Genomic DNA, 15,809 nt, shown 5'->3' on the forward strand with positions numbered 1-15,809 from the left:
TTCTTCCCACAAAGAGGAAAGACTGACCTTGTTTTATAGTATCGACATCTTGCACCCATTAAAATGACTCAACTGTTCAACAGTAAAGCTTAGCTATTTACATTTCTTAATGATTAAGTTGTTAGTACTTCTCCCTTTCATCACAACTAAAGAATGCAGCTAGAACTTTCTGTTTATTCTGTAACTGCAGTAAACCTTAAATCTTGGGGCTCTTCAGATGTTTCATACTGTCAGCACACAATCAATAGCCAAAGAGTATGGGAAGTGTAGTCCAAAAAAGATCAAGTTGCCTACCCATACCATGATAGTACGTGTCAATAATTCATATACTTAAGGACATCAGAAGGAAAATCTGTTTATGTAGAGGAAGCATCCAGCCTACTAAATTAAGCCAATGCAAATATACTTACAGGTAGTCCCCAGTTAATTGGGGACCAGAATTTCAGTAGCTAAGTGATGCAGTCATAATGCATGATATGTATCTGCATCGCTTAGCAGTGACAATCCCAGCAGCTTCCATTGCCATTATTAAGCGAGGTTCACCAGTTGTTAAGCAAGGACCTCTTCACAACCCCCTCATTGCTTCCAATATCCAAGTCAATGGGTAAGCCAGCAGGGAATTACAAGTCCCAGCAAGCTGACAGGCAGGCAAGTGGCTGTTACCAGGTGAGGGAGGGGCTAGTATGTAATACACGGGGCAAGGCCTAAAGTGGCTGCTCTTGAGCAGTGGAGCGTGTGTGAGGGCCAGTGAGGCGCAAGTACAAGTACAGCTTGTGATGGCTGCTTCCAGGCAGAGGAGGGTACACAAGGAACTGGCATGCCTCGGTGAGCTTTGTGATAGCTGCTGCAAAGTGGGTAACTTCAGAGCAACTTGTGACCTTCCCTGCCAGCTTTCCCATTTATTTTGCTTGTGGGAAGTTGGCAGAGAAGGTTACAAATAGCAATCTTGTGATCACGGGACACTGCAAGTGTCATAAGTGCAAGCCGGTTGCCAAGTGTCTAGATTGTGATTACAAGACCATGGAGGTGCTGAAATGGCCAGAACTTTGAGGACCAGATGTTCAGTGCTGTGCTAACCAGTTGCTGAATGAGTGATTATTAACCGAGGACTGCCTGTAGCTCCAAAGCTATTGATGCAGAGCTACAGCCACAATTGTCCCAATTTTTTAAGGCAATTACTTAGATTTGATACCAACATCTGCACGCTGTGCCGACTGCAAAAAAGAAAGACTGCATCTTTTCCATGGTTCATATTCACCGTGTCTCAACTTACTTCCAAGATACGGATTTTCTGGGGTTCGTTGACTTTGCCAGCGAGGCAGCAGTGAGACAATGCATTATGGATGATGTATTTATTGGACTTGGCACTGGGCTCCTTGTACAGCTTGGGGCCTGCAGAAATACAATGAGGTTAGCATAGAAAGTAGGTTATATTTCTCCCCGTCGGAAGGAAAGCAGACCAAAATAGAGGCATTCATAAACACTTTGCAGTGAAAGAAGATGGAACTGGAATGGTCTTACACATAGCCAAGGCCACTTCAATATGGGGCACTTAGAAGTGTGGAGTCTAGCCAATCACCCTCTACCATGCCAGGAGAGCAAAGCTATGATCTGTGGAATAACAATAAGATTTACCAGTATATTCTGGAATAGAAGCTGGTGAGGAGGCAGTCGATGCGTTTTCCCAGTCACGTTCCCGGTTCTGATTTGGCAGCAACCGACTGGGAGACATTGGCCCAGAAGGTGATGCAGCTCTGGGGAACAGATAAATAATTTAACCCTGGTTTAAGAGAACTGCAATCGTTTCTACACAAATGCATTTTCTTGGATATGGATCCAGATCTAAACCTTCCTCGCCCACCTGCCAGCGATATAGAGAAGCAATGCCTACTCACCGCGAAGCTCTCTTGATGAAGAGGGAGTTGCCAGGATCATTGGCCACCGTCGAAAGAGACAGAGTTGACTGAGAGTATACTTTGTTGAGTTTGGAGCCTAAGAAAAATGGATACCAATAGGAGCTGGCATAGTAGCCTCTCATTTATAACACCAAGAAGCTCATTCATTAATTTTGAGAGTTTGGCAGACCTTGATTTTTGTTATTGGAAAAAAGAAAATCAACGAAGCAACTTCCAAAGATACTAAATCAAAACTAACCATTACATGCAATTAAGCAACTAAGGAATCAAATGCTTGCTTTAAAGGAGAAATACCCTCCATTGTCAGCAGAGCTCAGCTGACTGCTTCATAGCATCTTTAACAAAAATCATTTGTGTGTTGCGATGATGGCAGACCTACGTACAAATCCAGTGGTGGGATTCAAATATGTGAACAACCAGTTCTCTGTGTGGATACTGCTTCCGGAAGTCCATTCTGGGCCTGGGCAACAAAAAATTAGCTACCGGTTCTGCCGAAGTGGTGTGAACTGGCTGAATCCCATTACTGTACAAATCTCATCTTAACGGATGGCACAATTTCACCTATCAGAAAATCCCGCAAACGCTCTGATCTAAGTCACCAAGAATTTTAAAATGATAACCAGCACTGCATTCAGAAACAAACAAGACACTACTGTAGCTGACACCATAAAGGCAAGACCTGACTCTAGAACAGAGAATGGAGCCAAGTATTATCAAACTGATAAAAACCCACTTTCCTTTCCCAAACTATTTTTCCAGAGTGTTGATGCAAGTGTTGAAAATTGTCTGACAAGCTATGTTTAGAAATTATATTAATCCCCACCACCTCTAAGACCACCAGCTATCTATGGCGCAGTTAAAGAAAGCCCAGAATGCACCCAATTGGGTAAGATCAGGTATCAATAAAAAGTAATGAAATCCAGAACTGTACTTATTCTAAGGATTTTGGCCTGAACCTTAACCAGCAATAATCGTCTGGGAATCCCTAAAGCCATACAAGAGATTAACCTAGCCAGCGTGGGCAGAGGGAGAACCAACTAAGACCTCCTCCATCTTTAATAATTCATAATCATCCTGGGGACTAAAGGATAGGCATACAAGTAGACAATGACATCATGATAGAGCAACATAATCACAGTCTCTGAAATCCCTTCCTCACAGTCCAGAGCAGGGGTCCCCAACTCCCAGTCCGTGGACCAGTACTGACCTCCAGCATGCCAGCAACTGGACCGCACAAACAAGCAAAAACCCATCTGTGTGATGCAGGCAGCACCCAAAACCAGGCCCCCTTTGGTCCGTGGAAAAGCCTCTCTCCATGTAACCGGTCCCTAGTGCCCAAAAGGTTGGGGGCCTCTGGTCCAGAGGACTCTTCAGTCTCAATTCTCTAGAGAAACCATGGCCTCCTACAGATTTTTTCCTGTCTTGCTTGAACTGGACTATTTCCCCTTTCCTCCCTCCTGTCCTAACTCTTACCCAGGAGTCCTTTGACAGGGCTGCGGGCAAGGGCAGAATCATCACAGAAGACTGTTTTAGGCCGTCCCTTCTTCAGGGCACGAACAGTTGTGGGCTTCTGACGCAGCACTTTATCTAGATCTTCCATCAATTTGAGTTGATGACGCCTCAGGTACTCTTGGCGCGTGAAGTCGCCACGCCTTGGCCCAACTTCTCCCTCTACTCGGGCCTGCTCATCGGTTTGAGGTCTGGGGGGAAAAAAGGAGTCAGAATTCCACAAGGGATATTGATCAAATGGAAATTTATCTAATTGGCACTAGGCCGAGCGGCGAATATATGACAGCTCATCACATCTTACTTGACTTCCTCTTTCTTCTGTTCCTTCTCTGTCTCCTGCCACTGTTTTCTGCGCCGTGCCTCCTCACTGCGCCGCTGCTGTCTCTCTAAAAAACTGGCACGCTTCTGTGCCATTTCCTCTTCGGCCTTATCCTCATCCTGTATGAAAAAAAACATGTCAGCTGAGTAGCCCTAATGGATCAGCATCAGTTTTGGCTTCCAAAAGAGTCAGGTCAGTCTTATCCTCTCCTCCCTCAGATTGGAGACTCTGACAATCATCTCCCGCTCATCTTGGAGGACTTGCACACTTCCATTCAGGCTACTCATGCCCGTTTCTGTCTGTAGCGGATTTCAACCAAATCCTATTTTAAACCGATGAGACCAAGTGCTACAGTGCGGCTATGTCAGGGGCCGCAGGCTTACTATCAAGATTTGAAAGGGGTCGTGCAAACAGAAGTCAGTAAACAGGTTTTAGCTGCAACGAAGGTTAGTGCCTGCACTTCAGGATCTTCACTCTCCAGCATTCATAACATGAGGTGTACAAGTAGTTTCAATTCTAGATGCCACAGAAATGTGCAGTGATTGCTAGAGAAGTTGCTGCTGCTGTGATTTAGGCAAGATAGAAAAAATGCTCTGAAAATATTTTCCTTATGCAGGAGTTTTCTCAAACAGGAGCTGCTTGCACGTATTCACATGCACAGTTTAAATCTTTTGCTGACAATTCCCATCCGCAAGCTCCTAAAAAAGCTTGTGGCACTTTGGGACACACTTCCTGCTTGACAGAATCTGATATTCCACCTGCTTCTATTATGTTGAACCAACTAGCATTGAAAAGAAATGTTCCCTGGTCTACAGATCATCCAAAGCCCAAGCCAACTTCCTTCCCTTCCCCCCAGAAGGTCTTTAAGAGAGCAGAAAGCTCTGTCAGGTAATTAAGAATATTGTTAGTAGCCAAGAGTTAAATCCTCACCTTAAAAAAGAAGCCCAGACCTGTACGGGGCTCAGAATCCAAAGTCTCAGCAATTGATTCCTCCAGAGAGTCATCCCCATCCATGTCTTCATCATCCTCTCCTTTTAAGCTAGACAGAGGGATTTCAATCAGGCTACTATGTCGATCACTGGGTGAGGAGACATCACTGGTGCCATCACCTGAAACACGAGCATTGCCTCCTTGTGGAGGAACAGAGGCCACCGGCCGCAAATTATTCTGGGCTTCCACCTCTGGCACAGGCAGCTTCTCCTCCTCAGCAAAATGGATGGAGGAACGGGTCTGCACAGAAACCTGGCTTGGGGAGAATTTGCGGAGGTGTGGAAGGGTGTCCACGTTGTGAGGCGGTGTCAGGACTCGTGTGAGGGGTGGCAGCTTTAGCTCAACTGGCCGGGTGTGCTTGGGACTCTTGGGAGGCACCGGGGCTGGGGACTTCTTGGGTGTGGGCTGGGGTGAGCGAGATTTGCGGGAAGGGGAAGGAGAAGGGGAGGACAGTTCCAGTGAAGAGCGGGGAGGAGCTCCCTCGCGGCCAGTCCTCGGGGCTGGGATAATCCAGGCCTGTGCGCTAGGCTTCTTATCCTGCATGAGGCGTTGCTGTTGCTCACTCAGGCGCTGCATGTCCAACTGCAGTGAGCTCAAAGCCGTGTTCAGTTTGGCCACTGCCCGGTTGTAATCGCCCAGGTTCTCATCGCCTTTGGTGATATCAGGAGAGAAAGTAACCTGTTTACTATCCAGACGGGTACGCGGGCTTCCAGCTTCTTCCTCGGCCTCTAGCTGAGCAAGCCGCTCCTCCAGGGCAAGTCGGCTGTCCTCAGACTGAGAATCAGGAGCCTTCTGCAGTTGTAGAAAGGCACTCTTGCCCAAGCGCTGACGGTGCCGGGTAAATATAGCCTCTATGCGTTTCTTCTGAGCCTCAATGGCCCGGCGCTTCTCCTCCAACCGCGAACTCAACTGGCTCATTTCTGAGCTAAGGGCAGGGCTTTGGGCAGGGCTTTCTTCTGATGGCACCTGACCAGCCTCTGAGCCTTCAGAGCTGATCCCGCTGGACTTGCTATCGGTAGCTGCCAGTTTCTTCTTGCGTTCTGCAAAGCTGGTCATGCGCACACCAGAGGCGGAGGAGGCACTGCTCTCTGGCTGTGAACTCAGGGAACTCACACCCGAGGTGGAATCGTCTGGGCCTCCTGCAAGCCGTAGGGGCTCCTCAGCATCAGAGTCCAGACTACCTTCTTGCGCGGGTTCAGCACCATTGGGGGGCCCGTTATGGCAGCGGTAAACTGTGGGCAGGGGAGTCTTTTCCAGCATAGAAGTTTTAGGAGGCTCTGGTGAGTGCAAATAAAAGCCATCAGGGGCTCCCTCAGGGACCAGGCGTTCACTGCTGTGGATGATCTGCAGGGCTTCCTCAATGGTGGGCAAATCAGTGTAGCCATCATTTAAGCCATTCTCTAGAGTCGGTCCCTCTTGATTTTTGTGTCCAGCCCCATGGAGTGACGGCATTACTAATCCATTTGGGGCCTCAGCAGCCTCAGTAGGCCATGGATGGGAGGAGCGAGGCAAGGAGGAATAGAGGGTCGGTGCCAGGCTGTCAGAACTGACGGAACGAAGGATGCCCACGGGGTTCCCCATCACAATATCCACATCACTGTCCAGGCCAAAAGGGATGCTGAACGAGACTGCCTGTGACAAGGGGTGGCTGAAAAAGAGAGGAAAAGAGAGGAATATTAATTGGCTGAGAAAGCCCAACTTCAACTTCTACCTCAGCATTGTATAGCTTCTTTTTCACAATTCTATATCCAAACGTATAGCTACAACATTCTACACGACTCTAACCTAAACATCTAGTATTCCTCACACTTCCTGAGAATTCTAGTTTATAGTTTTAAAGTTCCTGGACTTAAGGAGGAACACTTGGAAGTCTGGGGATGATTCTTAATGAGCTTAAAAAGCCACAGAAATGAGGTGGTAGAGGTCAGGTGCTCTGGTATCAGATGCAGGTAGAAATTTCAATGTCCTATCCAATGTTTTGTTTATTCTCTTAACTAGAAAGCAGAACAAATTATGCAGAATATTTTATTTAGCTTTCGTCGAGCAGTGGAAGGCAGATATTTTTCACATTTAATTATTTAGCCATCTTGCTTTGTGTTGTTTTTAATTAACTGAACTGTTTAACTGTTGATGGAAGTTTAAAGAGATACAAACCAATCCTAAGTACAACTTTGAAAATGGGAAAACAGGAAATCCATTATTTTAATAATTAAATTGGCATACATTTATAAACCAATACCGATTTTATTTTTTTAAAAAAATCATTTACATTATTTCCACCTTGATAAAAGACAAACTCATTTTTGTTTCTTAAAAAACAACAAAGGCAATTATTGTTACAATTGGAACAATTAGAACCAGATTAATTAAATTGCCTTTGTTCAAACTCATGTCTAACCATTTTGGAGTTCAGTGTCCCTAATTCTTTGCCAGCATGGTCTGTGCCACCTCAATTCTTTCAATGGCCTAACCAAGAATTATTATTATTTAGTTTTCTGAACATGTTCAGTATTTACCACACTGTTTCTCAACCTTAGCGGATTGCTGGCTGGAAAATTCTGGGAGTTGAAGTCCACACATCTTAAATGTTGTTGAAGTTGAATCAACACAATTACCATGTGAACAATACTTCTGGTTTCTGCTCCATCTCAGACAAAATGTCCTGCTGCACCTTCCCTGAACTTCCCTGCACTTCCAGATATATCAGAATAATCACAAAGATGCTAGCTGGGAATTCTGGGTCAGAATGCCAATATATTCAAAATTACAATTTGCAGAAAACTCTATTGGTGACTGAGCCAAATCAATCTTAACCTATTACCATCTGTTAAAATACTATTTAAAAATGTAAACAGACACCACTAACTGCCAATTATTCAATTAGGTTTTGCCTTTGGACTCAAACTTTACCTAAGGCAAATTAATGTCCTTGGTATTACTCCTATCTAGTATACAGAAGAGAGACCATTAGGAAATGCCAAGACTTTAGGCTAGACTGGAAAGTGGAAAAACCACTTCCATATGTTGCTAAAAAAAACCACATTACTGTGTCCATTTTAGTAATTTAGCCTTTTACTTCCTTTCTATTATTCCAGCTCATTTCATCTTAGTTTCTGAGTAATTTCCTTACTGCTATTCTTCTTTCCCTCCTTGCCTCACCTAACTTTTGCCACTTCATTATACAAACTTCTGGTTGCTAAAATCCCAAGGGCTGCATAATCAGCAGTTCTGCATTCTTCCCAAATGGTTCCTGGTAGCTCTTCCTAGTTTTTCAGGAGTGTCAGCAAATAATCCACAGTTTCTCCTCCCCCCGTCTCACCTGAGCTGCTTCTTGCTCCATGATTTGCCAAAGCCTTCTACTTGGGACATGGATGTGGAATGATGCAGGGAACCTACGTGCATAAAGACAGAAAGTCACAACAAAGCACAACTCCAAAGATGATCACCCAGTGGTTTCCTCAAGTAGCAGGATTCAAGGCCTGCTTTAAAACAGAATGGCAAGCATCTCAGGAAGATTATTATTGGGATGACAGTTATTTCCACATTAGATCAGTGTAAGGAGAAACAAGCAACATGGAGAAACGGCAACGATATTCTACTTTAGCAGAAGTACCTTTCACAATTATACTAAGATTGGCCAATCTTTGATAATTTTAATCTACCTTATTATTTTTTGAGGTCAGAATTTCATTAAAATCCAAGGCTGATGATTTGCATACAGTACAATCTTAAGCACGTAGGTTTAGAAGTGTCACTGAACTCAGTGGGAAAATGTGCAAAGAAGTAAGCCACAATTGCTTTACATAATTGAAAACATCTGGTGGAGTACATCCTTATCACATAACTAAACCAACAAAATTAAATGTGCCTCCATTTTCCCTGACGTGTGTAGTTCACAGCCCAGAATAACTGGAGGGCTACCCAGCACTGAGCATGCAAAACCACCCTGAAATGCTGGAAGCCAAGATCAAGATAACCGTTTAGATTTCCAAAAGCCACATATGAGTGGCTTAAGCGTGTACTTCCAGCAAAACTTTTCTTTTTCTATATCTACATGAAAGGTACTTGGTACCACAAGACGGAGCCAGATCTTACCTAAGGAGCCACAGAGCGGTGACTGTGACTGTCCTCCAGGCAGCAGTGGGTGGCGCAAGCTGAACACAGGGGAGCTACTACAAAACAAGAGCAAGAAGCAAAGATTAGATCAAAACAGGGATAATGTTTCAGGTTGTTGCACACAAGAAGACAGAACTATAGCCAGAATATTACAGGACTAATAGCCAGGATTTGCATCAATAAGCAACAAATCTCCCTAAAATAGTTCTGTCCCCTGGGATGGGAGAAAGTAAGAAAGCAGGAGGGATGAAAAAAAACTCGAAAAGAAATTATACAATCGTAAAATTACTACACACAGACACGTATATAAATATGACATATGTCTATATAAGGTGAAGAGTCAGTCAGTTCATTCATTTGGTAGATCAAATGATTGTATATTCACTGACTTGTAGAAACAAGTTATTCTAATTTGCTGCCTACAGGCATTCCCATAACTTGCAAATGAGAGGAGAGCTGTGCCAGAGATAAGATGAAAGGTTTTTTTCTGTCCTTCAAAAAAACAAAAATTTTAACAGCCTGAAGCAATTTGGGAATTGCATCGTTGGCCAAGACTCTTTCCTCTATACATGCAACTCAATCGAGGTATATCAAGGAGGCTCTCCTGATCAAGAATTAGATCTTGTGAGAACAAGTAGCAGTCTACTCTTACTTCAGAACAACCCAGACTCAAGTTTTTTCCCCTGAAGCCAAGGCAGGTTCTACAGCTTGAAACATGAGGAGGCTTCAAGACACAATAACACACACAGTGAGTTCTCCCCACCCTAATAGCAGGAATAACTCCTTCCAGATCCAAGTTTACTTCAAGAGACTTCTAGCATGTAAAAAGGCCTGTGGGCAAGCATCGAACTATCAGCAGGAAAGTCAAGTTTGGGAACCCTGGATTAGTGCCGTGTCTGAAGTGAAAAAAAACCAGGCTCTGAAATAGACACAACCCAAAAGGTACTTGGACATATTACAAAAGGAGAATCATCTTTATTAAAGATTTCAACATGTGGTCCGGGGACCAGAAGTCCATGGAGTCCTTGGCCCAGTACCAAAATAAAGAAAAATTAAAAGCCAAAATCTGGCAAGATTTGGAAGTCTAATCAGACCATTTTAGTCCTTTTCATGTAAAACCTGTTATATTTAACCTTAGGAAGTCACAAGCACCATTTGCAACATGCAATGCATGTTCCATGGTTCCCAGAGACCAACTTAGCATTTGGATTAGATTAGGTGACAGAGCAACAACTTTCTCCACTGCCCTGGGTGGGCGGGGGGGGAGATCTGGGGGCAGACCAAGTATATACACACTTTGCCTGCTCTCTACCTTTCCACGTAATGTCACACAAAATGGCTGAATCAACCCTTACTAAGGTAAGGCAGCTCTTTTTATATAATCAGAACTCTTGGCAGGGGATGACAAGGAAGAACTGTTGTTAAGTTCCTTTAATAATTTGACATATAACTACTTTGCAGGAAAGGATCTATTCATGAGATACAATCCATTATCTGTCTTTAGAAATCCTCAGTGTTGCTTCCTGATACACAGAATCTTAGCTACCTGCTCCCAGCACAGGGGAGACAGGACACACATACCACAGGGGTAATTGTAGGTGGAAATATCAAGGACTCACTCACCTTGTCTTCCCACTATTTGGTGCTGAAGCATCATTCAGGCCAGGGGAATCTGAAAGAGATCAGCAGCTTTACTACAAAAGCAGGGAAGGGGGAAAAACAGAGATTTCAAACGGGCAATTATGCTGGTGGAAGGTCAGAAGAGGGAGGAAGTATCAGCCACCTGTACCCAGATGCAGGAAAGAAGCCTGCTCTGATCTCAGCTCAGAAAGGAGACCATTGTTCCAGAATGGAGCCGTGCCAGATCACAGCAGACTTTGCTGTGGCTCTACAGCTTCACTAGCTGGGATGTGGTATTTGGCATAAAGAGCAACAGTGATAGTCCCCTATCAAATGCCAAATTACAGCTGTGGGGGTGTGCATGTATACGCTGTACACAGGTTGGCTATATACCAGATTGCTCCAGTTTGACCAGTTAGACAGGGATTCACCATGTGGTATACCAAATAAATGAGAAAAATCCTATGTTCATGAGAAAAGAGGACAGAAGTGCTTGTAATATACAAACTCCAAATCTCTTGCTTCTAAGTTCTAAAAAATTGGAAGAACCTGGATGTTAACAAGGATGCAGTAATCAATGCAAACTTCTGAGGAAAAAAAATACCCAGAATACTCTACAATGGATACGAATTATATGAAGGAAAATACTCATTCTTTTAGTTAATAAATTATATGAAATTGATCTGGGATGTTTGGGATACTTAAGCTATGCTTTGGCCTTCCTGTCAGAAAACAGCCTAACAGATTGTTTTCAGGTTTAGAACTCTCTAAGAAAAAATATACAATCTGTGATCGACTCCCCTAAAATGTGAGAGCCTGAATATTTTTTTAATACACATTTTATTGGTTTTTTAAATTTTAACAAAGTGCTTTTTTAAATTTTAACAAAGTGCTTTTTTAAATTTTAACAAAGTGCTCAGGAAAACACCGTGGTGAAAGGGTGATCAATCATAGCAAAACATTATATATAAAAAACTAAAATTAATACCTTAAAAAAAGAAAAAAATCCTCCCTCTATTTCCTCACATGATATAACAAAATTTAGTTTAATCTATTTCTTCTTAAAATTCAATCAATCCATGGAAGCATCCCTACTATTACACCTACATAAATCACTCCTGCTTTTAAGCTCCACTAATTTCAATTAAAATTGAGTATTTTTTTTTAAAGGAGCAGCGTTAGTTGTAGAGCTGCAAGAAGTGTGAAAATATGCAACTGAAAATTAAGATGGTTGCAGCAAAGATGTCTGCACATCCTCCTCTATTACCCAATGGCCTTTCCTTTTTTTTTTTCCATATCCACTTCCTCATATTCAGAGGCACATTAACTTAATACGCCCACCTAGTATCTCATTTTGCATAACCTGTCCTGCCTAATAGCAGCTTCTACATTACAAGAGGGCAAAGGCCTGATAGTTGTGGAGAGACAAATAGTTCTCTCATGAAGATATTTTGTTATAAGGCCCAGGCATGGCAGCGAATGGACATACTATCTTCTTACCTTGAACTCTTGGCAGTTCCTTTGGACACACAAAATCTGGCTTTACTACCTCAAAGCACAGAAACAATTCAGCCAGGAATACTCCGACGTTGACCTGGGGAAGCAAAGCAGGGAGTGAGCCAAGGGTCCTGGGGAGGGTGGGGGGGGAAACATGTCTCTCCCTTGGCTTGAATTTGAGCAGGAGGGAAGCACTGGGGTCTCTGCCCTATACCGCCCCAGCAATTCTCAGAATGCAACACGCAAGCAGGGTAACAATTCCATCTTCGCACCCAAATCTCTCTTTCTTTCCAGCATCACTCCAGCCTCTACCTTAAAAGGGCCTCGTTGTTTCTGCACAATCAGCTTTTAATTAATGTGGCTTGAGACATCAGCCAAGACTTATTAGGGCGAGACAGGCTGAGTGCTGGTACAAAACAATAATCCCTATTTACTCCACAGGAGAAACTTTTCTGGATGTGGGACTAGACATCCCCATTGTGTCAGGGCAGCCATTTACTCCAGGGAGCTCCTCTTCATTCAATTAGGCAGGCTCCTCCCTGCACCTTTCTGCCTCTCAAGTAGCAGAGCCTGCCGTTCTCCACCCAGTCCCAGGACTCACCCTTAGCAGTGGGGGCATGTAGAGCAGGTCCTCCAATGACAGGAAACAGGAACCACCCAAATAATCTGAAGAAAAGCCCTGGATAAGCTGCAGGTTATACAAGCTGTCTGCCACCGACATTGTCTCCTTCAGGCACACATCTACCAGAGAGCACACAAGGAGGTTAGTGGCAAAAGGAAACGAGGGCCATTCATAGTGACTCTGAACAGCTGCCCCATCCTCCCACTCAGTCCCAGAGCAAGGCTCACCCTCAAGGCGTATGAGCTGCGGGCAGTAGTAGTGGATTGTGGCAGCAATGGCCCCTCCACTGGCCAGGTCCTTTATTCCTGTGATGGCAGGGAAACACGGCGTCTGTTTGGGCAGTGCTTTATCCTTGCGATAGCGGATCTGAGCAGGACAAAACAAAACAAAAAAAATGCAAGGAGAATTCAAAGTCACGATTGTGGGGTTTGGCCCCCATGTGCCAGAGAAGCTGGAACAATGCCCTCCCGTCTCCATGCCCCACGCTCGAAGCTCCTCTGGTCCCATGCAGCACCCCTCACAAACACTAGCAGGGAGAGCTCCCAGCGGGTAAAGGACCAACTGAAATCAAGCCACTCCCCTCAAAGATAGCACTCCCCTCCTCTGGATGCCAAGAGCAAACTGCATGCAGGGAAGGAGACATGATATAAAAGCAGGAAGGGATGGGCAGGCAAGAACTTTGCAGGAGCCCCGGAGACGAGACGGAAAGCAGGAAGGAGGACACAGCCATTATTGGAGGGGGGGGGAAGGTCATTTCAGGAACACTTCTGAATGATCTTAAAGAACAAGAATCCTTTCCCACTATTTAGTCCGAGGGGGGCCAGATCCCAGAGGCTAGATCAGCCTTTTGTAAGCAGATGCCCTATATCTGCATGACACTAAAACACTAAAAATTCCAAGGTAGCATGGCTAACCATCAGAGTGACTCTAGGCTGGGACAGGGTGAGGCGTGGCCCCACTAAGTCCAACTGAAAGGATCGACTTTGGAGATAATGGAAAAGTGGAAGATCCAGTTGTCAGTTCCTCCACCATCATCACCAGCTTAAAAAAAATTATCAACTATCCTTTACCACTCTGTATATGCTTGTCCTCAATCCCAGGACACAGCACACAAGACAACAAAGGCAGCACTCCCAGCAGAGACACACAGAGAGCAGGGCAGGTCACACATCAAGAGTGCACATGGCAAGGAGGGGAAGGAAGGAAGGAGGGAGGGAGGGGGGGGGGGACACAGACAGGCAAACACAGATACTGAGCAGGCCAGCGAAGAGGAGGAGAAATAAAAGGGAGCAAATGGGACACCTCCATTCCTGCTGAAATGAGCTGGAGGGAGGATCAACAGGAACTGCTGGGTGGCATCTAAGAATTGGCCAGACTCAACAAGCTTTGGAGAACAACTTCCTGCTCTCCATAACCTGCAGAATCAAGGAATTCAGAATTCAGAGACTAAATCCCTCTTCTAACCTGTTGTCTAGATATCTCCTCCAGGGAAGAAGATGGGGAGCTAGAGTATGCAACGATTAAACTGATGAACATACACACCTATAGGTGGTCTTCCTAAAATTTGATTGTACTTATAATTCTGGAGAGAATACAGAAATAGTCTCAAGTAATAAGGCATCTTGCTGACAATGAAAATGCACCCTCAAAATCCCCAGCTCTCATTCATTGCATTTTCATCCTAAAGAGATGCAAGATCATTACGGTCCTCAGTTCCAACTAGGACGTAAGGCCAACAGCCATGGAGAGAGGGATGGTCTCAAGTGCCGTGTGCAACTGCACCCAACAAAGAAAGCTGTTAGATTAAAAACAGCTGAAAAAATGGTAGGAGGGCGCAGGGGACAGCTCGCCTCTTGAGAAACCCCAAGCAGTTTGGGGCTGCATGGGGGAAAAGGGCAGACCCATTGCAGCAGGAACAGCCAGAAGTTCAAGAACAGCAACCCAAGTGGATGGCAAAGAGGTGCAGGTGGGCGGGCAGGTGAGCACGCCGATGGATACATTACCACAGGAGGCTTATTCCCCGACTCCTTCAAACAAAAAGCGATGGCATGCTGGATGCAATAGCAAAGAAAAGAGAGAGCCTGATCAATGCACCCACCAGGAGGGAGAAAGAAGGGAAGGGTTGCTGCCTTGCAAGGCTGGGGAAGGGGGTCCCTGATGTGGGGAGGGGCCACCAGTACTTAACTTAGGCCTGAACTAGAGGAATGCTTCCCAGCATGCACTTGAAATCTTGAGAACCCCTCTGCCTTCTGGATCATCCCATCTCCTAAATACCAACACACTGGATCTCAACAGACCTGGAGAGATTATCCTTTACACCAGAGGTGTCAAACTGCCGGCCCACAGGCTGGATGCATCATGCCGAAACCACGCCCACCACAGCTCCGGCAATGGGGGAAAAGTCACGATACGTTGCGACACATCACGTGACATGGCAAGTTTGACACCCCTGCTTTACACCATTGTTTTTCAAACTTAGCAACTTTAAGATGTGTGGACTTCAACCCCCAGAACTGTTGGCTGGGAAATTCTGGGAATTGAAGTCCACACATCTTAAAAGATTTCAAGTTTGAAAAAGATGGCTCTGAGACTTTATTTAGCTGCACCAAGTACAGCAGGACAGCAGGCAAAGGGAGGAGGGGGCAGAAGGCAACACAAAGGGGAAAAGGGATAATGACATGCCAGGTAACTAGCATGCGGTTCCTACTGGCAGCTCCAAGCATGAACTGCCCTGCTCTGGCTGTCTCTTAACCCCTCCCTATAAATAACAAGTGGGCTTTCTGTTGATTTCTGAAACCAGTGCGTTAGACTCCCCACCCAAATGCCTGCAACCCCAAGAAGGCTGGGTAATCAAGGCAGAAAATGAAGACACATATGAATCCACCTATATTTGCAATGAATAACCTGTTCCTCCAGTGCCCCCAGAGGAGGACACAGGGAGCTAAGAGAGACCAAAGCAGGTACAGATTGTGAGTGGAAGGAGGAGGGTTAGAGAACAAAGGATGCTGGGATATACCAGCATCCCAGCAGCTGGAGTCTCCTATGGGAACCTTCTGAGTCTCTGCCACAGGTCTTCCCTCTACCCCCACATCATCTCAGTTTAGGAGATTGGTTGCTTGTTGAAACAGACCAACCAAGTCACCCAAAATCTTCTCCAAGGGAAGCTCTACCTAGGCACTACACAGGGACCTCTGTCCCAAGGTCCTAAACCCCCAGCATC

The 15,809-nt window shown here is 45.0% G+C and overlaps 1 protein-coding gene across 5 annotated transcripts in view; it reads right to left on the reverse strand.

The window, feature by feature from the left end:
* CAMSAP3 (calmodulin regulated spectrin associated protein family member 3) overlaps window positions 1-15,809 on the reverse strand; it is a 39,313-nt gene that overhangs the window by 1,726 nt on the left and 21,778 nt on the right. For 2 of the 5 annotated variants that reach the window (XM_039359489.1, XM_039359487.1), the window contains 13 exons: window positions 14,593-14,640; window positions 12,817-12,955; window positions 12,569-12,708; window positions 11,971-12,064; window positions 10,474-10,522; window positions 8,830-8,906; window positions 8,054-8,126; window positions 4,675-6,382; window positions 3,727-3,863; window positions 3,390-3,616; window positions 1,896-1,992; window positions 1,636-1,754; window positions 1,274-1,392 (listed from right to left, as the gene is read on the reverse strand). In XM_039359489.1, coding sequence (XP_039215423.1) covers window positions 1,274-1,392; window positions 1,636-1,754; window positions 1,896-1,992; window positions 3,390-3,616; window positions 3,727-3,863; window positions 4,675-6,382; window positions 8,054-8,126; window positions 8,830-8,906; window positions 10,474-10,522; window positions 11,971-12,064; window positions 12,569-12,708; window positions 12,817-12,955; window positions 14,593-14,640 — 3,027 coding nt within the window. The remainder of the gene's footprint in view (window positions 1-1,273; window positions 1,393-1,635; window positions 1,755-1,895; window positions 1,993-3,389; window positions 3,617-3,726; window positions 3,864-4,674; window positions 6,383-8,053; window positions 8,127-8,829; window positions 8,907-10,473; window positions 10,523-11,970; window positions 12,065-12,568; window positions 12,709-12,816; window positions 12,956-14,592; window positions 14,641-15,809) is intronic. The other 3 variants (XM_039359490.1, XM_039359491.1, XM_039359488.1) reach the window with 2 other exon arrangements.

Source organism: Crotalus tigris, unplaced genomic scaffold (assembly GCF_016545835.1).
Source record: "Crotalus tigris isolate CLP2741 ecotype Arizona unplaced genomic scaffold, ASM1654583v1 scf7180000019078.1875890, whole genome shotgun sequence".
NCBI lineage: Eukaryota > Metazoa > Chordata > Lepidosauria > Squamata > Viperidae > Crotalus > Crotalus tigris.